The sequence below is a fragment of the Barbus barbus genome (assembly GCF_936440315.1).
Source record: "Barbus barbus genome assembly, chromosome: 2".
Taxonomy (NCBI): domain Eukaryota; kingdom Metazoa; phylum Chordata; class Actinopteri; order Cypriniformes; family Cyprinidae; genus Barbus; species Barbus barbus.
In genome coordinates, this window is record NC_136730.1 from 42,083,092 (window position 1) to 42,110,346 (window position 27,255).

The following is a 27,255-nucleotide window of genomic DNA, read 5'->3' on the forward strand; positions in this document are numbered from 1 at the left end:
CAATAAATAATTAATTAAAAATTAACTTTATTCGTGCCATTTACAATGCAACGCCGTGGACCACGTGATGATATGTCGGGGCGTAAAAGAATCAGTTGCGTTTGAACCGATTCTTCAAAAAGAACCGTTCGAATAAACCGAATCGCGGAAATGAGCCAGACTTCCACAATGCCATGGAAACGCGACGCTTTCCTGGACTGACCGTGTTATGAATGACCTCGAGAAAATAAGAGTTTGTTAGCGGTAACAACAAGACACAACATGCCTCACAAAGCAGTTAAAGTGGTCGTTGAACTCCACCTGAAGGCGGTGAGGATTTCCAAACAATTATTAAGCTTAGTGAGATCAACTGAACAATCCAGAAACATTCAAATGCTAACGCTAACTTACTTAAATGAATAGCCACAGTATATTTCTTTCTGTTACCTGCGAATATAGAGATATTTGGTTATATTTGTCTTTAGATAACCTGTCCAGGGGTGCATCTACCAGCCAAAGATGATGTTTACATCAGTGTGAGTCTGATGAATAAATACAGGAAGACTGAATGTGTTCCTGCAGTGTTTCCATTACTGATCCGGGAGAAAATAAGGGTTGAAAAGGTGGAGTGATTTTATTACTCTCTCTATTTTAAATCAAGTTTTGAAAAGCAGTCTTACTGTTTTATAAACGCACACCTTTGTCCTTGTAGATACTGAATTATGGCACCGACCCTGCAGCAATAGTTGAACTCCTGAAGTGTGAGATGCTGCTTATTTATTTTTTCTGTCTTCAGTCTTCAGCATGCTTTCCAAACTAAAAAGAGTTTTATTACAAAAATAATATAGGCCTACTATAAAGAAAAAACGACATAAGTGCAAAATGAATGTTTTCAGACACTTAATTACATGTTAATTGCAATTAAATCAGTCTATTTAGTGTATTATAGTTCATATAAATTTATATTAATATCAATTAGCTGAACTTTAGTATGTTTTTGACCCACTTAAGAAGGCCCTGGTGCACAAAATGTGACCCTGGTGCACAAAACCAGTCTTAAGTGTCAATTTTTACAAAATTGAGATGTATACATCATCTCTGAAAGCTGAATAAATAATCTTTCCATTGATGTATGGTTTGTTAGGATCGGACAATATTTAGCTGAGATGCAACTATTTGAAAATCTGGAATCTGCAAAAAATATTGAGAAAATCTCCTTTAAAGTTGTCCAAATGAAGCTCTTAGCAATGCATATTACTAATCAAAAATGAATTTATGATATATTTATGGTAAGGAATTTACAAAATATCTTCATGGAACATAATCTTTACTTAATATCCCTTTACTTAAGAAAAATGTATAATTTTGACCCATACAATGTATTTTTGGCTATTGCTACAAATATACCTGTGCTACAGTGACTTAAGACTGCTTTTGTGCTCCAGGGTCATCTGTAATTTCATAACTACATTTATTTTTCTTTGAAATATGATCAAAGTACTGCTAAATTTATGGTAAACTAAAATATACTTTAATGTCATTCCTATTGAAACTTGGATGGCATGTATTTAAATACATTTGTAAGGATAGTGTATTAAAATGTTAACTTTAAATGCAATATTAAATAACATTACAGCTAAAATTATAATCAAGTGCATGTGCTTTTGTATGTTAGTCAACACATCAAAATACTTCTTTATAGCATGACATAAAAACAATTAAGTAAAATTTTTAATTTGACATTATTACAAAGTACTCTTTTTTTAAATGTACTTAAGTGTGTTAAGAAACATCATGAATGTCTGCTCTCTTTAAGTACATTTAAGTGGCCTTTCAGTTGATTAATATTTTATTATCTGCAAGTACATTTTTTAAAATATACTTTTAAGATTGCAAATGCACTACAAGTGCACATTCAATACAATTAAGCACACATCTTATTCACTACAGTTATTGTAGTGTTTTTCTCCTCCTCCTCAGGTGAAACAGTGAAAATTGAACTCATTCAGTTGATTCCTCCAGGTACAACTGATATTATTTCTCAGGTATTGCTAAATTATTCATGTTGCAGATTGAATATAATGGTATTTGCTTTTGAAATTCCCTTTTGCAGCTGGAGAAATACTGGCCAGTTTTGAAGAAGATGCTCGAAGTTTTCTTTTCCCAGAACCAAAGCTTGTCCCATCTTTCTCTGGAGTAGAGAGAGAGGTATTAATGACGCGGCATCCCACTTTTCCTGTAAGTGCGTATTGATCTACCACACTAATTGAATTGATTTGCTTAACAACCACAATAATACATTTTTGCATTATTAAAATAAAAAAAGGTCTTTAAATTCATTGATTAATTTCAGGGTATCTCTCCAAGATTAGAGTTCTCCACAAAGACAACATTCAGTGAAATCTCCAGTGACAATGGTTTCCTGACTGTTCCTGTGGTAAAAAATACAGATTTTGAAATTCAAGATTTTAGCTTGATTGCTTTATAAAGTTTTGTAAGATGCTTTATTGTCTTTAGAGGGCAATGACGAGAAAAACCTCCAAAAAGTCACGGAAACAGGGCAGCACCTCATCCCGAAGACATCTCTCTTTTGCTCCATGCAGTCAAAGAGAACATCACGACAGAGATCAGGTATCAGATGCTTCTCATTTGTGCTTTTTTTTTTTGACAGACAGGACAGCAGTAAATGCTTGCTAATATGCCCTTGTTAAAAAGAAGCACACTTTGGCAAACGTTTAAAAAGTAAATAATATATTTTGAAATTGCATACTTAAGTCTGAATTAAATGCAGTGTTTTTAGCCAGTTAATTGCATGTTATTTGCAAATAAATGAAAATGCCTTATAATTAAAATATATATTAAATGCAATTAGTTGAATTTAAGAGTGTTTTTAACCCACTTAAGTGGGACATAAGTACATCTTTAAATGCAATTTCATTATTATTTCTAATGTCTTTGAAATATGGTTAAGTGTACTACTAAATGTATTGACAAGCACTACAATGTATTTTAATGCCATTTGTATCAAAACCTTTAAGTTATGTATTGAAATAATTACAAAGTATATTTAAAATATATTAACTTTAAGTGTAACATCAAATGACACTACAGTTCAATTATAATAATAAAGTTATTCAACAAGTTAGTCAACATGTCAAAATAAATGTACAACAAAAGATTATTCAAACATAGTGAAAAACAGTCATCAAAGTGTCTCTCTTTAAGTACACTTAAGTGAAATTTTAATTAATTAATATTACAATATCTGCAAATAAAGTTTTTTTAAGTGCACATTAAATGCATGCATAAATAAATAAATATTTTTTTCCTCTAAACAAGGACTTGAATCATGGACCTTGATTCTCTGCAGGGTTACAGTGATGTTCAAATCTGGTCGTTGTGTTTTTTTGGTGAATTAGTGATGGCCAGCAGAGGGCACAACAGCTTATTGTAGGATCAAACACTTTTATTCCAGTTCCTGAAGGTGTGTGTGTGTGTGTGTGTGTGTGTGTGTGCTTGACCCCCTGTAGGTTCAGAGGTCACGTGGACGGTCCTCTTCCCATTATTCACCCGTCTCTGACAGAAACTCCAGATTAAGGAGTTTGTCACCGCATCAATCAAAACCATCAGGAGAATCAAGTATGAGCACTGTAACACTCTTCATGCAATTTGTCAAATTAGTCCATGCTGTGGATCTGTATAAGATTTACATAAGTTCTCTGAAAAGTTTAGTGATGTGTGACAGGACATGTTTTGTTTAACCAACAAAATGTTAATTGGTAAACCAAACTATACTATTAACTGCATTTTTTTATTCTTCAGGAGCCCGAAGAAGAAGCTATTCCAGACCTTGGGTTAGTTGTGTATATTATTCATCCCTCTCTATACTATACACCAATAAACAAATAATACTGATTTGGAGGTAAAAAAAACTTTCTAGATTAACTAATAGATAAGTCAGATGAGGACAACCCTTGTGAAAAAGAAATACTCTTTAGCATACTTTCTAATAAAAGACTTTAAATGAATATACTTAAGTGTGAAGATACTGTAACGTTTTCAGACACTTAACGGTATGTTAGTTGCGATTAAATGGAAATGGCTTATAGTTTAAATGTACTGTAAATAGTCTTCATAGTGTTTTGTCACTTCTATTGTTTTTGAAATATGGTTAAAGTGTGTTGTCATGTATTTATATACACTGAACAAAATTATAAACGCAACACTATTGTTTTTGCCCCCATTTTTCATGAGCTAAACTCAAAGATCTAAGACTTTTTCTATGTACACAAAAGGCCTATTTCTCTCAAATATTGTTCACAAATCTGTCTAAATCTGTGTTAGTGAGCACTTCTCCTTTGCCGAGATAATCCATCCACCTCACAGGTGTGGCATATCAAGATGCTGATTAGACAGCATGATTATTGCACAGGTGTGCCTTAAGCTGGCCACAATAAAAGGCCACTCTAAAATGTGCAGTTTTACTGTATTGGGGGGGTCAACAATATTTGAGAGAAATAGGCCTTTTGTGTACATAGAAAAAGTCTTAGATCTTTGAGTTCAGCTCGTGAAAAATGGGGGCAAAAACAAAAGTGTTGCGTTTTTAATTTTGGTCAGTGTATATTTGTATTTACATATTTGTAATGAAGTTCCAATTTGGTGCATTTAAAATATATTTGCCTTAAATGTAATATTGAGAGAACAGTCTTAACAGACTACAGATAAAATTATAATCAAACATTTTGTGTGCTTTAGTGTGTTAGTCAACATTAAAATAAGTCTTTAAAGCATGACAAAAGATTACTGAAGCATGATTTAAAATTCCTTTAAAGTGAAACCTTTAATTTGATAACATTACAAAGTCCACATTTTAAGTGTACTTAAGTATATTCAGAAGCATAAATGCCCTCTCTTTATACACTTGAGTGGCCATTTATTTCATTAATATTATATTATCTACAAGTACAGTTTTAAAATATACCCTACACTGCAGAAAAATTATTTTCTTACTTAGATATTTTTGTCTTGTTTTCAGCCAAAATATTTTAAAATTCTTAAATCAAGAAGGATCTTATTTAAGTAAGAATTATTGTTGTTTTCAAAAACAAAAAAACAAGTCAAAATTAAGTGAGTTTTTGAACAAGAAAAATTATCTTATTTCAAACAGAAAACAAGATTATTTTGCTCACCCCATTGGCAGATTATTGCTTGTTATGCTTGTTCTAAGCAAAAACTTAATTTTGACTTGTTTTTTTCTGAAAACAAGACAATAATTTTTACTCATTTTAAGAAAATCCTTCTTATTTTTAGATATTTTGGCTGGAAACAAGACAAAAATTCTAAGTAAGAAAAGCATTTTTGCAGTGTACAAGTTTACATTAAATACAATTAAGTGCACTTCTTTTTCACAAGGGTATTTCAACTTGTACTTGGTTGCATATTCTATTGTTTGATGACCTGCCACTGCCCATCATTATTTCAGATGGCTGAGGAAGACTCTTCAGACACAGACGATCTCCTCGACTACGCAGAGGAAGTGGGCCGTCATCATTCCCTCATGGGATACGAGGGATCTTCCAGACACTCCAGTACGGATACCCAGAGGCACAATGGGTATGTTTGTATCTTTGTTCCCCAGGTAGAGTTGCATGAATGAATTTGCTTGATGTTTTTTTGTAGAACCGACTCAGACTTTCCACACCACATCCATGCCATGCAATCTAAAGTATACTTCATGTTCATAGCGGTATGAGTTGCTTAATACACTGGTTCAAGGAAGTTGTTCAAATCGCTGACTTTAAATATCAGCAAAAGTAATAGTAGCAATGCCTTATTTTTTGAGATAAATGATGTGTTGTTTTCTGCAGATCTCTCTTGGGTTCTCCTGACCTGTGGGAGGAAGTTCAGGAACGGGTTCAGAGTCTTTTGACTTCTCCCAAAGCGGTTCATAGACTAGCCTGTGTGAGTAGCACTCAAACAAACACACATGCTCCCGTTTTTAATGAACGCTGTGGAATGTTATGTCCATCGTGGGATGGATCATTCAGCCTCCTCTGCCTCTGTTTGTGATGTCAGGGTGCCACTGACTCTGAGATAGATGAGGTATTGACACGCAGATCTGTTTTGGCCCACTCGTGTCCGTTCTAAACACCAGCGTGTGCTATAAGAAAGTGGTACGTATGTGCTTATGTAATGGTTTAAGTCTTTACATATAATAGAATTCTGGGATATTTATTTTGTTTCACTTTAACATACTTTTAAAAAGAGTACCTTTATTATGGAAATATTATACTTAATTGTGAACTGAATGCCATGTTTTCAGACATGTTAATTGCAATTAAATGAACATGTATTAGTAGTAAATACAGAGCACAGAATGACCAAAAATTTGACTGATGGTGATCTTTGACCTTGACCACCCATGTCACGCTTACCTAATGTACTTAAGTTGGTTATGGTCATTTTATAGTATTTTAAAAAATGTTGTTCAATAAAACCATGAAATTACTTGATTTTTATACTTTATTTGAACAAATTTATGATTGCCTCATGGTTAGTTTATATATAAATATTAAAGCCTGTTTTTCACTTAGGTCTATTTTTATTACTAAAAATATCAGATAAATCAATTGTCAAAATAATCAGTAGATTACTTGATTACCAAAATAATTGTTAGTTACGGCCCCAGATTAGTTAAAACATTTAAAATACAACTGCATAATTTAGCATTTTGTGATTAAAAAACATGTTTTGTAATTGAAAATTTCTTTAAAATAGAATTAAAATATTGTTTAGTTCTAGTGAACCAAGCATCTGTATTTCGTCTCATCTCATGAGCTAAGTGAATTAGTGTCTACGAGCGTGATATAGCTCATAATTTTCCAAGTGTATGATATAGCTTTCACTCTTCAGGTCAATCATGCATTCATAAAATAAAATCAGTTTGAGTAAGGAAAGCGATAACTTTGCCATAGTATCCTTTTAAATGTTAAAGGTGCCAAAGTCATTGCATGCTTTGCTTGTGCGGCACTTTATTTGTACCATTTTGTTTTATTTGTTTATTAATTAGAATTTGAAAGATAATAACAGTATTGTTTGATAAGTGCGATCTCTGATTTTAGTCCTTGAAAACCCCCAAAAATAGTGCTTGAAAAGTCCTTGAATTTCATTTTGCAGCATCTGTACCAACCCTGCTTTGAAATTTCATTATCTCTGGGGATTATTATGGTCTTTGTCCTTTTATTTGACATTTCACATGTTTACCCATGACCTTTCATATCCTCTGGGGTCGATTTTGACATTTGACATGACATACCTGGAGGTTCCATTTTTTACCTTTGACTTTACATACACTCACCTAAAGGATTATTAGGAACACCTGTTCAATTTCTCATTAATGCAATTATCTAATCAACCAATCACATGGCAGTTGCTTCAATGCATTTAGGGGTGTGGTCCTGGTCAAGACAATCTCCTGAACTCCAAACTGAATGTCAGAATGGGAAAGAAAGGTGATTTAAGCAATTTTGAGCGTGGCATGGTTGTTGGTGCCAGACGGGCCGGTCTGAGTATTTCACAATCTGCTCAGTTACTGGGATTTTCACGCACAAACATTTCTAGGGTTTACAAAGAATGGTGTGAAAAGGGAAAAACATCCAGTATGCGGCAGTCCTGTGGGCCAAAATGCCTTGTTGATGCTAGAGGTCAGAGGAGAACGGGCCGACTGATTCAAGCTGATAGAAGAGCAACTTTGACTGAAATAACCACTCGTTACAACCGAGGTATGCAGCAAAGCATTTGTGAAGCCACAACACGCACAACCTTGAGGTGGATGGGCTACAACAGCAGAAGACCCCACCGGGTACCACTCATCTCCACTACAAATAGGAAAAAGAGGCTACAATTTGCACGAGCTCACCAAAATTGGACGGTTGAAGACTGGAAAAATGTTGCCTGGTCTGATGAGTCTCGATTTCTGTTGAGACATTCAGATGGTAGAGTCAGAATTTGGCGTAAACAGAATGAGAACATGGATCCATCATGCCTTGTTACCACTGTGCAGGCTGGTGGTGGTGGTGTAATGGTGTGGGGGATGTTTTCTTGGCACACTTTAGGCCCCTTAGTGCCAATTGGGCATCGTTTAAATGCCACGGCCTACCTGAGCATTGTTTCTGACCATGTCCATCCCTTTATGACCACCATGTACCCATCCTCTGATGGCTACTTCCAGCAGGATAATGCACCATGTCACAAAGCTCGAATCATTTCAAATTGGTTTTTTGAACATGACAATGAGTTCACTGTACTAAAATGGCCCCCACAGTCACCAGATCTCAACCCAATAGAGCATCTTTGGGATGTGGTGGAACGGGAGCTTCGTGCCCTGGATGTGCATCCCACAAATCTCCATCAACTGCAAGATGCTATCCTATCAATATGGGCCAACATTTCTAAAGAATGCTTTCAGCACCTTGTTGAATCAATGCCACGTAGAATTAAGGCAGTTCTGAAGGCGAAAGGGAGTCAAACACAGTAGTATGGTGTTCCTAATAATCCTTTAGGTGAGTGTATCTGAACTCCCCAGGACCGCTATACCTGGACGTCCCATATCTGTACAGCACGTGTTTCATTTCATTTCAGAGATTTTGAAAGGTCAAAAGTGACCGCAACATGGGTGGCCAAGGTCAAAGGTGATTCTGTGCTCAGTATTTTCTACTTATATTATACTTGTACATTTATATCACACACAAATAGCAAAAACTTTTTGACTCACTTAAGTAGGCCTTAAATACATCTTTATATATAATTTTATAATTCCTTCTATTGTCTTTGAAATATGATTAAAGAACTGCTGAATGTTCTGACGTGCATTCATGATAAACTAAAATATACTTTATTGTCATTTCCATTGAAACTCGTATGCCTTGGATTTGAATATATTTGTAATGAAGTTACAATTTAGCACATTTTCTTTAAAGCATGACAATATATTACATTACATTATAAAAACATAAGATTTAAAATGTAAAGTAAAATGTTTGACATTACTACAAAATGCACATTTTTAAAATGTGTTAAGAAACATGGTACTTTAAGTGCTTTAGTGTGTTAGTCAACACATTAAAATAGTGTACTTCTTTAAAGCACGACAAAAGGTTATTGAAACATGATTTAAAATGACTTTAATGTAAAATGTGTAATTTGATAACATTAAAAAGTGCACTTTTTAAAAGTGTGCTTAAGTGTGTTCAGAAACATAGTCATTAAAATGCCCTCTCTTTAAGTGGCCTTTTATTTCATTATGATAACATCTGGAAGTACAGTTGTTTAAATATACTTTTTAAAGTTTGATGTGCACTAGTTTGCATTTAATACAGTTAAGCATACTTTTTTGTGCACAAGGGTTGTACAGCCTCAGTGGGTATTTAAATACTGTTCTTTTTATCCACAGATGAATCAGAGGACTGTGTGATTTCCTGTGGCATTGCATCTTTTTCCATTCAATTACGAGTGTGTTTGTTTGTAGTGTTTGTATTGCAGCTTTGAAATGAATCAGTATATTTCTAGTGTTTTTGAAGCTTGGTGGTTTTTAACCCTGTTTCTGGAGGCCCCCAACTGTGCACACCTGATTCAGCTCATGAGCTTCTTAGAAGAAACACTTGAAATGTGTGTTTCAGTGGAGACAGAGAGCAAAACGGACTCTTCTTATGGTACATGTGCTTAATATAAAATGGCACATGTGCTTAATATTACCCTCGTAACAAAAAAGGTTGGAGCAATAGAATATAGTTTGGTTTGAGACCAACCTGCATCGCGTCACAATCCAAGTGCTAATGAAGGCAAAAGTCCAGAAACAAAGAACTTAGCAAAAAACAAAAAGAGATAAAATCATCAAAAGTGACAAATCAGTAGTGCTTTGATCACATCCTTTGTTCCTCTTTTTAGCATTTTTTTTTTTTTTTTTGCAAATGCTGCTCGTTCATTAGCAATTAAAATGAAATGCCTGCTTTAGTTGATTGTCAAGTTCAAAAGGCTTATTCTGTTTGTATCAGGGAGCCGCAGGTGTGTTTTGTCTATGGCATTTCCCCTTGAGACTGAGTATTAAATGAAGAACATCTATCTATCTGTCTATCTATCTAAAGTTAAAAAATAAATGGAAAAAAGTCAATTCGGGGATTTTTTCAGGTATTGACATATTTGTCTTTATTATTTTGTGGATACACATACAGTACATGTTGAATCATACAGTATAACTAATTTGACTACTGTACTGTATAAATACAGTCGTACAATGGTGTGCTTTACAGTGTTTCAGAACCTTAAACGCAGACCATTAATGCTTCACATTGATCATTTTCTCTAATTTCTGATGTAACCCAAAGTATAAAGAAATAAAATACTGTAAAAGAAAGTTCAAACTGGCTCAATGGCAGAAATTTGGCACTGACAACATCATCGGTGCAGTCTTTTCAAAATATTCTCCAGAATAGCTCTGATTCAACAACAAAAGAAGAAAATAATGAATCAGTGGCTTGCTGAAGAAACTATTAAGGCTTGCCACCTTCAGTATCATGACAAAGTAATTGTGTACAAAGGATCTGATTTTCATTCCAAAGGCCATTTCTGTACCCCACATCAAGGCCTTATCATGCAACGTTTGTATAAAAATGTTCCCCTTCATATCAACACATTCAATTTGGCACAAATCTGAAATGAAAGACACGCAAAGCTCATAAACATTTGGCTTTCAATAGCAAGTGCAAATACAGAACTGGCGACATTTCACACATTAGGCTACTGAATTTGAAACTTGAACATAATTTGCCAAGAAAGTTTTTGAAAGCGGATTTCGATAACCTTAAAATCAGCGTTTTCTGAGTATAATAACATTGGCTAGTCAGCAACATGCGTACGTTACACTAATCTGCCCGGGTTTCTTTCAAACCGATGCGCGATATTGCACAGAGCTCCTTCTCAAACACACAAATACGAAAATCGCCTACTGCTAAAAAGCTATTTGTTAGTACAAAACCAAAGGAAACAACCGCCGTTAATAAAAAGAAAACAGCAATTTGCATAATTCATGGCAACATGTTAATGAACTGTGGAAGCACAGTTTTCTCTCAGTCTAGCGCACACGTAAGTTCAAGAGCACGGTTGGGAAAATGAAGGAAGGAGAACTGCAAGGGCAGGTATTGCTAATGTCCACACTCAATCATGTCCTCGCTAATGACTTTCCGTCCTAGTCATGGCACTGGTTTTATGAATGGCTCCTACCTCTCTGAACTCCTTTCACACTGTCACATGTTCAGCAGCGACCGCCACTCGCCTCTAGAACTGGGAGGTCTCGGTGAAGGAAATGGCGTCGCTTTTGTCGATGGTGAATCCACCGTTGACGTAAGATTTCTTCTCGCACTCGTCGTCGTCCAGCGTGGTCTCTAGGGCGAAGGGGTTGGCCGCGTCCACGTCTGAAGTCAGGTCCATCCTCTCTAGTTCTCGCTTTGACAGCTTCTGGACTATTCCAGCGCCGTAGGCGTCTCCCAGCACGTTGATCATGGTACGGAAGCGATCGCTGGTTTGATGGGAAAAAACAATGGAAACTTCACACTATAGCAGCTATAGGGTTTTAGCAGCCATCACTCCAGTCTTCGAGTCACATGGTTTTCCTTCAGACACCATGTACTTCAAATCATGTCAGAAGTTCATATTTAAGACCTCCTAGGACACACGTGTTAAACTCAGTTCCTGGGGGGCTGCAGCCTAGGAAGTTTGTGTTTATGAGTTAGGAAGTCGTAATTACTATGTCAGGTGTGTTGAAGTCATTTGGTCAGAGAAAGATTGAGGCTTGTTTCCATCACATAATAAAAAAGCCTTTTCATCTCATACAATTCAGATTTTTTTCTTTCACTTAGAAAAAAAAGTATAAAGTCAGAATTGTGAGATGTTATGCGAGTTATAAACTCCCAATTGCAAGAAAAATTCAAAATGTGGGGAAGGCAAAAATGTCACAATATCCTTTTTTATTTTATTATTCCATGACAGAAATGGGCATCCATAAGATGCCAATGTACCTTTTATACAAAAAAAAAAAACTACGTATACAAAATGATGAATAAAGAATGTGCAACAGGGAGTTTTTCCATTTATATGTGTTCTATCGTAATTGTACAATATCATCATATTTCTTACATGCTTAGATAAAATAAATTATTGTTAACTTATAATTGCATCCATCACGTCTGGCATGTTTTCTCATTGACACCCCCCCCCCCCCCCCCCCCCCCAACTCACAGCTTAAAGAAAGTTCAGAGTTTCCCACATGTAATTATGATTTTGCTGTGACATTCATGTGCGTTAAACACAGAAATACAATTTTTTTATTTCAGCCCTGAGTTTCTGAGTTGGGGGCATATCAGTAAGAAAATATGGCACAATGTATGCAGTGTCTGTGTTGACTGTAAATTTGTTCAAATTAATTAAATTATAAGATTTTTTTCATTTAAAATAAAAACTAGCAAAGTACAAAGTACAAAATATGACAGTATTGTAGAATTACGATAGAATATATAACGATTCGATTTTCAGCACCTTTATAAAGTTAATAAAAACATAAAGCAAAAACACACCCGATGTGCAGTAATTATTCATCTTTTTTTTTTTTAGATGTTGAGTTATAAAATCTTTTTGCAATAAAAAGTACATTGCCATCTTGCCCTGACCAAAGTGATTTAAACACACCTGATTTTGTAATTACAACTTGCCAACTCGTAAACACAAACTTTCCAGGATGACTTTGACAGGATGAACCAATAGATTGCTGCAGGAATTATGTATTTTTGTAGGCCAAAATCCAGAAAAGACTTAGCATTTTAGCACATATATAATAAAATTTTTACTTGTCTTGAAAAAGGCAGTTGCTAAAGTTAAACGTCATCACAATGAACAGGTAAAATACTTAATAGCTGCAAACTATTCTAACTCAAACTTTCAGGGAAAATGTAAAAAAACTAAAGCGTTGTCAGAAACTTAATGGTGGTAACATTGAAGTCATGTGACTGTGGTGAAGTTCACCTGTAGCCTACGTTTAGGTTTATACTTCTGCCAATTGTATTTAAGCATAAAAATTGGAGTTTATTTTCTGCAACAATCCAAAAGCCAATGGAAAAATCCTATTGGGTTTTTGTCGTGGCAAGCTGGGTCATATGGGTTGGCCTACAAAAATACGTCATGTGTCACATTAATTAAACCTGACACTTTGGTCATGAAAACCAGATACTTACAGCAGCCAATCAACAGCGACGATGAGGGTGACATCAGTGGCAGGAAGGCCCACTGCCGTGAGCACTATCACCATGGTTACCAATCCAGCATTTGGAACACCTGCTGCACCAATGCTGGCGACTGTTGCCGTGATACTACGGAATGAACGTTTAAAAAAAAGCATCATTCAGGCCTTCGTCCTTCATGAAGCCACTTAACTCTATTATATCACACCAATTGGCTTATATCCCACTTACCTAATGGTAACAATCTGGCCAGCGTCCAGGTCGTAGTTGTTCAGCTGAGCTATGAATATAGAAGCAACAGCTTCATACAGTGCAGTGCCATCCATATTGATAGTCGCACCAACTGGAAGGACGAAGCGAGTGATTCTCTTGTCGATCCTGTTGTTCTCCTCTGCGCATCGGAACGTGACCGGCAGAGTAGCTGAGCTGATACAGTAAAGACACTTGTTATTGCAAAATTATTCATAGCATTTAAGAAATGGATGCCTTTTGCTTGTGCAGAATCTATTGGGACACTCAAGTGCCATCTAAAATGCCTGAATTTATTGCATTAAAAAACAGGTCTTTCTTTATGTCTTTAAAAAAAGTTCACATTACTTTCTTAGTATTAATAAAAAAAAGTTAGTTTTATATATAAAATATCCAAAGTATGTTCTAAAGATCAGAGGTACACTTTAGCATTGTTTAAAAAAAGAGTACTTGTTGTGGAATTATTACTTAAAAAAAAAAAAAAAAACCTTTTTGTGTCAAACATGTTAATTGCAATTAAATGAAAATGCATAAGATTTTACATTTATATTAAATGCAAACTGGCTGAACTTAAGTGAGCTTTTTGACTAATTAAGTGCATCTTTATACAGTATATAGTTTAATAATTAATTGTCTTTGAAATATGGTTAAAGTACTGCTGAATGTACTGACAAGCTTTTATGGTGAATTCAAATATACTTTTAAGTCATTTCTGTTAAAACTTGAATGTCAGCTATTTAAATATGATTTTTTAATTACACTTTTGTACTAAAGCTGCAATTCAGTATGTTTAAAATATATTTAAATTAAATGTAATACTGAATAACACCACAGTTAAAATTATACAGGTAAAATGTGCTTCGGTATGTTAGTCAACACAACGTACTTCTTTAAAGCATGTGAAAAACTTACTTTACATTTGATACTATTATAAAGCATACTTTTTAAAAATGTACTTAAGTTTAAAATGCCTCTCTTTATGTTCACTTAAGTGGCCTTTTATTTTATCAATATTACGTGCACAAGCACTGACTCACAAGGCTTTTCTGTAAATCGGGCCAAAAATGTGTTTTGTGTGAATTTGTTGTGTTCAAAATGACTATAATATCTATTAGTGTGTGATCCTCAGACGTTTCTAGTTTTTCTCTGTACCCATTTACAAACTCAGCAACTGTATGATAGACAGTGTTTTAAATCTCTTTCGATTTTAAGTTGTGTAGTGTATTTCAGCCTTTAATCAATATACCAATGCTAAAATATTCATCGACTCACCTTGAGGAAATCATGAGAGCTGTTAGCAAAGCCTGTGCCATTCCCAGAGTGAAGGTGAATGGATTCTTCCTCACAAACACAAAGTAAATCAGGGGGAGGAATACTAAAGAGTGGATGGCTAGTCTGTGAAAGGAAAACATATTTTACAACATAACACATTATCATAAAGAATGAACATTAGATTAGATCTTTTAAAATAAAAAACTATCTTTGTAAAATATTGCTTTAATTTCAGTGGAACTTAAAAGCTTTTTGGTGTTATTTAACTCCTTCCCCACCAAAGTTGTTTTTTAAAAAAGTTGTGAGCCACCGCCAGCATTTTGATCATTTCACAGCCCCCAGAATATTCAGTCGTATGAATATCTGAACATGCAATATGCCAAAAGAAAAAAAAACAGAGCCTCAGCTTTTAAACCAAAAACAAGCAAACAAAAATATTCTAGCTTATTGCATTCTTTTTTTATCTAGATAAATCTGGAAGTTTGTAAAAATTAAGATTTGAAATATTTACGGTAGGAAACAAAATATCTTCATGGAACATTATCTTTACTTGATATCCTAATTATTTTTGGCATAAAAGAAAAAACGATCATTTTGACCCATACAATGTATTATTGGCTATCGCTACAAATATACCCCAGCAACTTAAGACTGGTTTTGTGCTCCAGGGTCACATATATATTTTAATTTATTTAACTTGAATAATTATTAATCATGAAATAATCATGAAATTATTAAATTTATTATAATTTAATTTTAAGTTAAGTTAAAATCTTGCTCACCCCCTGTAGGATCACTGAATACCCCCCCCCCCCCCCCCCCCCCCCCAAGGGTTGCGATCCACTGCTTTAAAGGCATCCTGTATTTTTTACCAAGGTCACTTGGATTTATATCCTCTCTATTCGTAACAGCTCCACTGTATTCTGTTTGACTCAGCAGTGTGCTTTCAGTTCATTCCACACGAGTGCTGATGGCATTTGTTTAACTGCAGCTACAGAATCTCCTGACTGATGTTCGGTCGCCTTTATCACTCAAATTAGTGGAAGTTTGGAGTTTATGAAATGTATAATAAGCACATCTGCAGCTCGAGCAGTTTTAAATGTCCGCGTGTCTATTAAATGTCTCTTATCTGTGTGTGAACAGAGCCGACAGTAAATCTGCTCCTCTGCTAATCAACAAGGGAACATTTGAGAAGCTTGTTCACCCGCTGAGCACCGTCACCATATACAGGCCCATCTTCCTGAAGATCTCCCAGTCGTCCACCTCCATGATCTTGGCAGCAATTAGGAACAAGATGCCAACGGGCATGTAACTGCCAGAGAAAATTCATTGCATTTATGATCAATATTACTCATAATTTCAAGAAACATATCATTTGTTTACATTTTCTTAAGAAAACGTGAGTCGTGCTTCTTGTGGGTGGTAGCTAGTGTGTTACTATGTGGTTTCTAGGGTATTCTGAATAGTTGCTAAGGAATTGCTATGTGGTTTCTAGGGTATTCTGAATGGTTGCTAAGAAATTGCTATGTGGTTTCTGGTGTGTTGCTATGTGCTTTTTAGCGTATTCAGAGTGGTTGCTAAGGAATTGCTATGTGGTTTCAAGGGTATTCTGAATGGTTGCTAAGGAATTGCTATGTGGTTTCTAGGGTGTTGCTATGTGTTTATTAAGGTATTTTGAATGGTTACTAAGAATTGCTATGTGGTTTCAAGGGTATTCTGAATGGTTGCTAAGAAATTGCTATGTGGTTTCTGGTGTGTTGCTATGTGCTTTTTAGCGTATTCAGAGTGGTTGCTAAGGAATGGCTATGTGGTTTCAAGGGTATTCTGAATGGTTGCTAAGAAAGTGCTATGTGGTTTCTGGTGTGTTGCTATGTGCTTTTTAGCGTATTCAGAGTGGTTGCTAAGGAATTGCTATGTGGTTTCAAGGGTATTCTGAATGGTTGCTATGGAATTGCTATGTGGTTTCTGGTGTGTTGCTATGTGTTTTTTAGGGTATTCAGAGTGGTTGCTAAGGAATTGCTATGTGGTTTCTAGGGTATTCTGAATGGTTGCTAAGGAATTCTTATGTGGTTTCTAGGGTGTTGCTATGAAGTTTCTAGGGTATTGTGAATGGTTGCTAAGGATTTGCTATGTGGTTTCTAGGGTGTTGCTATGTGCTTTTTAGGGTATTCTGAATGTTTGCTAAGGAATTCTTATGTGGTTTCCAGGGTGTTGCTATATGGTTGCTACGGAATTTCTATGTGGTTTCTAGGCTTTTCTAGGTTGTTATGCAGTTTCTAGGATATTCTGACTGGATACTAGATTGTTGCTATGTGGTTTCTAGGGTAATCTGAGGGGTTGCTATGTTATACCTAGAATATACTAGGGTGGTCTCTAGGGACTTTCTATGTAATAGCTAGGGATTTCTAGGTGGTTGCTATGCAGTTTCTAGGGTACTCTGGGTGGTTGTTAGGGAGTTGTTAAGTGGTAGTTCTCAGTTGTAGCTATGTGATTGCTAGGGTGTTCTGGGTGGTTGCCAGGGAGTTGCAATGTAGTTGCTAGGGTGCTCTGGGTGGTTGCTAGGGAGTTACAGTATGGTTGCTAGGGTGTTCTGGGTGTTTGCTAGGAAGTTGCAGTGTGGTTGCTAGGGTGCTCTGGGTGGTTTCTTACTGACCTAGGTCAATAGAACACATCCTCAGGTCTGAGTATGAGCAATAATGACAGTGATTCTTGCCTGTAAGGTGTCAGAACTAACCACATAATAATCTGAACGAGTCTCATGGTGGCCTCATTCAGAGCATCAAAGAACTCCAGCAGGATCCGGCCCCTTTCTCCCATCTTTCCGATGACCAGGCCGAAAGTCACACAGAATACGATCAGACCGAGGACATTAATGCCATCTGAATATGAGCCCACGATCTTGTAGTCTTTGGTCAAATTCTACAGCAGAAAGAAGCCAAAAATCAATACATTCTCCATCTTTACCGTTCATTTACTCTTCATCATTCTCTCACCTGTGCAACTGTTGAAATAATGGTGGTGAACGGTGGAAATATAGTCGTGTTACTTGTGCTTATGTTGGTTTTCGATGGTTCAATCTCTTTGCGCTGCGTCTTATACTAAAACACAGATGATGTTTATTTAAACTGAATAGTATATTTGCATGACTTAATATAAGTTAAGTTAAAACTATATTTTACCTGCTGAAAACAGGCTTGCACAAGATTTTCAGGAAACATATTCCTATGAAGAAATGAGATAAACAAACCACTTGGTTAAAGTGCTTGATACAGATTCATGATCATATTATTGCTAACACTTCAGTTTAGAGACCAATTCTCACTATTAACTAGTTGCTCACTAGCGTGCATATTACTAGCATATTGGCTGTTTATTAGCACTTATAAAGCACATATAAATGCCTTTTTTTGCATGACCATATTTTAAATCCCTTAATCCACCCCATACCTAAACTTAACAACTAACTATTAATTAACAGCAAATTGGGAGTTTATTGAGGCAAAAGTCATAGTTAATAGTGAGAACCAAATTCTTATATTATATTATATTATCTGGACATATACAGACAATATATACGGTCATATACTGTAAGCCATACCTAACATGGTCATCTCATTGCACAAATTTGTTATTTATTGCAATGCATATCATGCATTTTTAAGTATTCCAAGGGGTCATGAACTGAGAAACCAAAATCCCCTTGATTTTTTTATATATAAGAGGTCATTGTACTATAAAAACATCCTGTAAGTTTAAACTCAAAACTTTCTTGTTAGTCTAAAAACAGCTTATATTGAAGCCAGTCTGCCAAAACAACAGCTTTTGGAATGTTCTACTCTATGACGCAGTAGTGTGGATAAACACAGAAGAAGATCAACACCTGCTTCTACATCGCTGCCTGTTTAGCCCCGCCCACAGATTTGGGCATGTAGTGTAAATAACGAGAGATGCGTATGCAGGTCTACACAGAAACCAAATGATAAATTTCATTTTTAATGAAGATCCAGACCGCGTCAGTAAGAACTGTCCTTTGTTCACTTCATTTTACGATTCGTTTACAAACAAGGCACAATACAACGCAGGATTTTCAGAAAGATTGAAACTGAAAGACGATGCTGTGCCGACTATATTAGATTCGAGAGTAATGTCGCAACACAAGTGTGAGTAACTGTTTGAGCAACTGCTTGGTCTCTTCTTACAGATCGCTTGATATGTACTGAGTTATTTATGCATTTTTGACCTAAATCACAGCAGCGTTTACCACGCCTATTCAAACAGAGCGCTCTGATGAGGGGGGTTAAAAACAGCACAGAAAATAGCTTATTACTTCTAAATTATGATTTTTTTTTATAACATTATAAGTGGATCTCAGAAAACAGTACAAAATAAAATACAAAGGCAGTTTATGACCCCTTTAAGTGTTCAAATATGCATATTATGTATTTTTGTATATTATTATCTTTCATACAACATAGGTAGACCAAGGTGTGCTATTTTTACCTAACCAGGTCCAGTAAGGTGTCAACAGTGGTCACATTCGGAGTGCTTCCTGCTCTCTCGATATTATCAGCACTCTGAGACACCCCGGGTTTAATCGTCGTCACAAGAACGATTCCTTTTAAGCACAACATCATTGTTAAACAATCACAATTTATGTATTTAAAGCTTACCGATGTCATATTTACGTGACTCACCAAGAATGACAGCAATGATGGTAGTGGAGAGGTAATACACCACCGCACGCAGACCGATCCTGCCCGACACCTCCGAGTCCAGCGCTGCCACTCCTTCACAAACAAGGCCAGAAGTTAATACTACTTCATTAATTCTCCAAAGAGCATACTTGGCCTACTTAACAATACCAGCAACGAATGTTAACCAATGCAAGTTACATTGCAATTGGGTTACACTGCAACAAAAAAGCTCTGTAGCTACAGTTTCCCTCCAAATGTTTGGAAGCGCTGTAGACGTGAGGTTTCAGACATTATCAATAGTGTAAATCTTTATCTTTTTGTGATGATTTGCACTGATAAGTGACAATGCAAAGTTTGCACACATTAAAATAATGAATTTAGAACACAGATATTCATAAATGATCTCTAAACTGTGTACATACTAAGCTTAATTGTCAATCAGTCAGATAAATAAACCTGGGCCATTTTAATCCTGTAATCAAGCATTAGATCTGCCAAAGGAATATATGACTGTGACGTGTATATATTGCCATTATTACAGTATGTAATCAAAATTAAATCATTATTGCTGATCTTCACTGATTACTGTAAGAACTTTACTGCCTTTATGCCCAGAAATAATAAGGATCGTGTCCAAAACACAAACTCATATTGTCCAAAAATTAGACACATATTGCGTTTCCATCCTTTTGGATGGCACTGTATTTCTGTACATATTTCAGCAATAAAATATTTGGCCAGTGTTTCCTAAACAAGAGTTCATAAACCCCTGAGGATTTATGATGAAATTATACCTTTTGTGATTTAATTAACAAAATGTAAAATTAAAATAAAAACATTATTTTGAAATAAATCAACTCAATTAAATCAACTCAATTAAAATCAACCGCTTACTAAAAAAAGATAAAATACAGTGGTGTGAAAAAGTGTTGGCCCCCTTCCTGATTTTTTATTTTTTTGCATGTTTGTCACACTTTAATGTTTCAGATCATCAAACAAATTTAAATATTAATCAAAGATAACACAAGTAAACACAACATGCAGTTTTTGAATGAAGTTTTTTAAAAACAAAATCTAAACCCACATGGCCCTGTGTGAAAAAGTGTTTGCCCCCTAAACCTAATAACTGGTTGGGCCACCCTTAGCACCAACAACTGCAATCAAGCGTTTGCGATAACTTGCAATGAGTCTGTTACAGCGCTGTGGAGGAATTATGGCCACTCATCTTGGCAGAATTGTTGTAATTCAGCCACATTGGAGGGTTTGAGCATGAACCTCCTTTTTAAGGTTCATGCTCAAAACTGGTTCAGGACTTTGACTAGGCCACTCCAAAGTCTTCATGTTGTTTTTCTTCAGCCATTCAGAGGTGGATTTGCTGGTGTGTTTTGGATCATTATCCTGCTGCAGAACCCAAGTTCGCTTGAGCTTGAGGTCACGAACAGATGGCCGGACATTGTCCTTCAGGATTTTTTGGTAGACAGCTGAATTCATGATTCAATTTATCACAGCAAGTCTTCCAGGTCCTGAAGCAGCAAAACAGCCCCAGACCATCACACTACCACCACCATATTTTACTGTTGGTATGATCTTCTTTTTCTGAAATGCTGTGTTACTTTTACGGCAGATGTAATGGCACACACACCTTCCAAAAAGTTCAACTTTTGTCTCGTCAGTCCACAGAGTATTTTCCCAAAAGTCTTGGGGATCATCAAGATGTTTTCTGGCAAAACTGAGACGAGCCTTTATGTTCTTTTTGCTCAGCAGCGGTTTTCGTCTTAGATCTCTGCCATGCAGGCCATTTTTGTCCAGTCTCTTTCTTATGGTGGAGTCCTGAACACTGACCGTAACTGAGGCAAGTGAGGCCTGCAGTTCTTTAGATGTTGTTGTGGGGTCTTTTGTGACCTCTTGGATGAGTCGTCGCTGCACTCTTGGGGTAATTTTGGCCGGCCGGCCACTCCTGGGAAGGTTCACCACTGTTCCATGTTTTGGCCATTTGTGGATAATGGCTCTCACTGTGGTTCGCTGGAGTCCCAAAGCTTTAGAAATGGCTTTATAACCTTTTCCAGACTGATAGATCTCAATTATTTTCTTTCTCATTTGTTCCTGAATTTCTTTGGATCTCAACATGATGTGTAGCTTTTGAGGATCTTTTGGTCTACTTCACTTTGTCAGGAACAGGTGTGGCAGTAATCAGGCCACAATTAATATTTCTGTTTAAATTTTCTGTTTTCACTGTTTTCACAATTTTAGTTAAAGTTTTAGTTATTTTATTGTGTTTCTGTCATTTGTATTTTTTTTTTTAATATGTCTCCATATATTATTTTTATTATTTTTAAATGATTATTTTAGTTAAATTAAAATAAAAATGTCACCTTGGAAACTAGGTGAAATCAAGTTAGTTTTTTTCATATTTAATTTTTATTTCAGTTGATGTTTATTTTATTTCAAGTAATGAAAATATTTATTATTATTATTATTTATGTTGTAGTTTTAATTATAATAACCCTGTTTGGCCGACAGAAATGGAAGTCATAAATATATATGACTAATGTTTCACATATTTAATGATTTTCAAATATAATATAAAATATATAAAATATAATATAATATAATAGTGTTTTTTTTTTTCATTATAGCTAGTGGGTGATTCTGAAATTCTATGTGATTGAAAAAGGCAAAAGACCCTGGCAGGGCTGCGATTAATCTTTTATGGGTGGACCCTCGTCCCTGAAGGTGGCCCTGGACACTGGTAACATAAGGACAACATTTACAACCTCCGAATTTTCACAGCCAGTCATAAATGGAGATACTGTGATGGGCTGAAGAGAGAGCGATACCTGTTATCATGCTGGAGACGATGAGAGGCAGGATGACCAGCTTTAGCATTCTCATCAGGATTTCTCCTGGGAAGCCAAAGTACTGCTTCTCCAGCTGGGACAGAGAGGTGTAGTCCCGCACCAGCACTCCCAGCGCGATCCCTGCAGACACAAAGTCAGATAGCACGTCAATCCGAGTGCAAATGTCAAACTCTCCATTGTCCCTAATGTACACGAACCCCAAAACAAGACAGTCTGAATGTACAGAGCTACATATTCCAATAATATCTCAAGATCAACTTCATTTACAATTACTACTGACTGTATCAAAATGATTAATTGTCATCACTGATCTTTAGAGTGATTTCCCAGCAAGTGTAAGAGACTCCACATCTCCAATCTCACAGACATTTGGAAAGGGTGCAATGAGAATAGAGAGCTGTAAATAATATTCCTGTATTCGTTGCCAGATGCACAACACGAGATGTGCTGAATTAGCTGCAGCTGTTAAACTAAATAAAAAAAATTCAGACAAATGTGTCATTTTGAGATTTGGATCATCTCAGTTTCATTCTTTTATGAAGATGGATTTGGATATAGTCAGTTATATCAAATAAACTAAAAAGCTTTCCAATACACTTAATGAAATCTGGTGGACTGCACTGCAGATACAGCAAATAAAATTTTTATTTATGTCTCTTTCCAATGCCCTTCTATAACATCAGGCATCATTTTCAAAATGCTGCACACTTTTATCAAAACCCAGATCAAATGCGTGCTGATATGCAGTTGTCATTCTTTTATTCCTACTCAAAAAGAATTTGTAGTGTACATATATTTTTTATGATATATATATATATATATATATATATATATATATATATATATATATATATATATCAGGGGCGTTTCGGTAGTGTCTCCTCAAAAAATTGGATGAGAAAATAATCGATATTACAAACATAAATCGAAAATTAAAAGTATAAAAGTCACTCGTTTTTTATAAAGCAACACTGTCCAACAGCGACACCCGCAGGTAAAGTTACAGCGGAGGCTTGCCTCCCTTCAGTCCATAGACTTAAAACAGAGACCCTAAAGCGTGCGCTGACTTTCCTGGAGGCTCATTGAAATGAATCGGGGAAAGTCACGTGAGAGGAGGCAATGCCTCGGTTATGATTGGATGTGATTGGTTCGTGTGATAAATACCGCCTCTTGTTTTCGTGCGAGCTCTCGGCCTGAATGAAGAAAATGATGGCGTTATTGACTAATTATAAAGTAAGTAGACAACTCTCCAGCTTAGATATCACTTCTTTGTATATCAAAAATAAATATAAAAATGAATAAAAACACTATGAAATGTATAATTAGTATTAAAAAACAATATTAATGAAATACTAAATATAATTATATTTGTTCCTTTTTTATTTTTAGGAAAATGTGACAACATTAAGTGTAACAGGGACACACACACATACATATAGCTATATAAAACTGCCTCCTCATTTTAAAACACCACCGCACGCCACTGATATATATATATATATATATATATATATAATATTAATGAAATAAAAGGCCAATTAAGTGTACTTAAAGAGAGACACTTTCATGACTGTTTCTTAAGTCACTTAAGTAGATTTCTAAAAACTGAACTTTGTAATGATGTCAAATTAAGTTTTACTTTAAAGTACATTATAAATCATTGATTTAATCATGTTTTGTCATGCTTTAAAGAAGTACACTTATTTTGATGTGTTGACTAACATACTAAAGCACATGTAAAGTACTTGTTTATATTTTTAATTGTAGTGTGTCATTTAATATTAAGCCTACATTTAAAGCAAATATTTTTAAAATGTATTAAATTGCAACTTCATCATTCCAAATGTTCAAAGACAATAAAAGCAATTATGAAATTAAAGTCCTACTTAAGTGACACCCTAAAGTTCAGCTAATTGCATTTAATATGAACGTAAACTATAACACAATTTCATTTAATTGAAATTAACATGCAAATCTGAAAACATTACATTGTTCATTTATATATTTTTTATTCTAAAGTATATTATTTTTGTGCTAAGTATGCTAAAATGTACTTGGGATGGCTTCACAACTATTTGTGTATCTCAAATGCAATGCCATACATATCTGATATTCTCACTTTCACGTACACATCCTGAAGACGTCTTGAATGTTTAACGAGGCTAAACCAAACCCAGGTGACCACAAATGCCACAGTCAATTATAGAGTCTCTGTTCTACTTTAACATATCTTCATTACATTTGATCATAATAATTATGGTGCTTATGACGGAGTAAATAAAAGATGTTATAAAACACTGAAAGAGTGATCGGCTTGACCTGCTTTTTGTTTTATTGAAGGTGACTGCACAAGCTTGCATGGCATCAAAACAATTTTTTACTTTTTTGACCAGTGCACAAACATGGCCATATAAATCCAGAAAATTAAATAAAATAAACATAGCATAATTTACTATAAGTATTAAACAACCACAGGATTGAGAGTTTGTTATACATAAAACAATAACCACTATTTTGGCTATTTTTATAATATAAAAATGAAATTATGATAGCAGTATTGCATATATCATAAAAGTATATTAATTTTATATAAAAAATAGTACATGCCGTCACTGCAGTCAAGCCTTTTCTCATTGTCTTGTCAGTACATATAATGTATAATCTATGGCTGCTGCTTAATTGCCTCACCGATCAGCTCAGAAATGCCTAATAGAGCAATAGTAAGATTTTTATTGGACAGCCTATAAGTTCTGAGCATTTCTCCAAGCATTAAACCATTAATGTTGTGATGACTAAGCCTTCACGAACTGGCCAGTTTGTGGCAAGGCAAATAACTACTCATTTATGATTATTTACAATTGAATATACCATGCTTTTATTTTCAAGAATTGTACATTTGCTATTATAAAGTGGTTGCCGTAAAGACTTTTTTTTGTACACTTCTGCACAAAAATGTAGGGGAGAGTTGGCATTCTTGTCTCAGTAACTATAAAGCTATACATTTTAATTACACAACTGCCTCATCACAACTGTATTAAATTATTACGTCGTGAATACTGGCCTCAAGATGCAAAAAAACATACAAACAAACGCACATAATTAAACCATGCTGGCATACATTAAGACGAGGTTCAACTCTATGATAAGAATATATTTTAACAGCAAGGTTAAACTGTGTTCACAGAAATTTCTCACAAGTGTCCTGCATGTTGTAATTGATTGATTACTGACATTTTGTATCACATTTTACTGTTTCGTGGCATGTTGAATTGTTTTGTTTATCAACAGTTAAAATTTTCACAAGTCTTAGTTTAAGCTGGTTGTATCTATAGGCTAATTCAAGCTGATTTCCCAGTCTGGCCTCAAACCAGCCTGGCCAAACTAAGACCAGCAATCATCTTAGGCTGTTTTGCACGTACAATACAAAAATTTTGTAGAAGATCCTCTGCAGTGAATGGGTGCCGTCAGAATGCGAGTCCAAACAGCTGATAAAAACATCACAATAATCCAGTCTATCAGTTAATATCTTGTAAAGTGAAATCTGCATGCTGTAAGCAACAAATCCTTGATTAAGGTGTTTTATCATTAAACTGACGCTTTTGACCAAAATGTCCAAAATAAGCCATAATAAAACACATCCATCCATTATCCATAATAATGCTTTCTCCTGTGAAAAAGTCCTGCTGTTGTCCTCTCACATCAAAATCTACTCACATATTTGTTTAGAACTGCTTTGGACTGTTTTCACTTCTAAATGATGCTTGATCTGTGCATATTTCTCTCCTAATTGAGATTAAATGACCTTTTCACTGGAGAAAGGTGTATTATGGATATCATAGAGGACTCCTATTTTAGCACGGAAGCAATGGTTGATAAAGTTGAAAAAGTCTCGATGGATTTGTAGCTTACAAACATGCAGCTTTTCACTTCACAAGACATTAACTGATGGACTGGAGTGGTGTGGATTATTGTGATGTTTTTATCAGCTGTTTGGACTCTCATTCTGACGGCACCCATTCACTGCAGAGCATCCATTGCTGAGCAAGTGATGCAATGATAAATTTCTCCAAAATCTGTTCCGATGAAGAGACAAACTCATCTTGGAGCAAATTCTCAGCAAATACTCATTTTTGTGTAATTATTCCTTTAAATTAAGATTTGATGTTTTTGGAAAAAAGGGGCATGTTGTCACAAAAGATCAACATATGTCCACTGAACTGTCTATTTTTCCTAACCAGTAACTATGGGCATGTTCAGTTAGGTTTTAGGAATTTAAACAGACTTTCTAAAAAAGCAAAGTGTGACAACTAGCCCCGGTCTCTTTATACTTTATAATATTTGTCATTGCTTGTGTGAGATGAAGCAGAGATTTGACTGTGTCACTGGAAGTCTGGTCACGTTTCTCTGTGGCAGTAGTAAAATATCTAGACACACACACACACAACACACACAACACACACAATGATCAATGCCTTCATTCATCACATTCACCCATCAACACACCTGCAGATATGTGCAGCTAATGCAACAAACATAAACACTTTAATTGCTCTTATTGTCAGACTAGCCAGTGAATGATACCACAACGGCGTTGCAGATGCATCTAACAGCAAGCACAGACAGAGCGAATTAAACAAGAGCACTGCATACATGATTAACGGCATGAGACGTGAAAGAGACGTGAAAGAGCACAAGAACGAAGCGAGATGCGCGATGCGGAGAAATGTGGCGCTCCAGCCCATCTTACCCAGTATCACCGAGGTGATGGTTGCTATGAGAATCCAGTTCCTCTTCAACAAGCCCTTCACATCCCTGCCTCTCCGCTCTTTCTTCCCCAGCATATCCATAACAGACAGGCACACAGGCTACACGGAAAGCCGAGTGAATCTGGCGAGGCTTGAGTCTTGCTCTCTGGTT

General features: G+C 35.5%; 2 protein-coding genes across 3 annotated transcripts; one reads left to right on the top strand and one right to left on the bottom strand.

Moving 5' to 3' along the window:
- Positions 1–97: 97 nt before the first annotated feature.
- LOC306882307 (uncharacterized protein) lies at positions 98–10,382 on the top strand. Of its 2 annotated transcripts, none has more exons than XM_079436845.1 (13): positions 98–309; positions 465–602; positions 692–740; positions 1,930–2,001; positions 2,093–2,217; positions 2,333–2,416; positions 2,497–2,610; positions 3,510–3,618; positions 3,802–3,833; positions 5,462–5,592; positions 5,847–5,940; positions 6,055–6,152; positions 9,431–10,382. In XM_079436845.1, exons 1-12 carry the CDS (start codon positions 262–264, stop codon positions 6,124–6,126), a joined length of 1,068 nt encoding a protein of 355 aa, XP_079292971.1. In that variant the 5' UTR covers positions 98–261; the 3' UTR covers positions 6,127–6,152; positions 9,431–10,382. The 2 variants fall into 2 exon arrangements, with proteins under 2 accessions (XP_079292971.1, XP_079292972.1); XM_079436846.1 differs by having other exon boundaries at positions 112–309; positions 1,960–2,001.
- Positions 10,383–10,836: 454 nt separating this feature from the next.
- Positions 10,837–27,185, bottom strand: LOC306882330 (excitatory amino acid transporter 3-like; the record flags this gene model as incomplete). Its single annotated transcript, XM_079436879.1, has 12 exons — positions 10,837–11,551; positions 13,260–13,394; positions 13,497–13,691; positions 14,787–14,909; positions 15,991–16,098; positions 17,521–17,705; positions 17,780–17,884; positions 17,966–18,008; positions 19,287–19,401; positions 19,481–19,573; positions 22,318–22,458; positions 27,086–27,185. 12 exons carry the CDS (start codon positions 27,183–27,185, stop codon positions 11,311–11,313), a joined length of 1,584 nt encoding a protein of 527 aa, XP_079293005.1. The 3' UTR covers positions 10,837–11,310.
- Between the last annotated feature and the right edge of the window lie 70 nt (positions 27,186–27,255).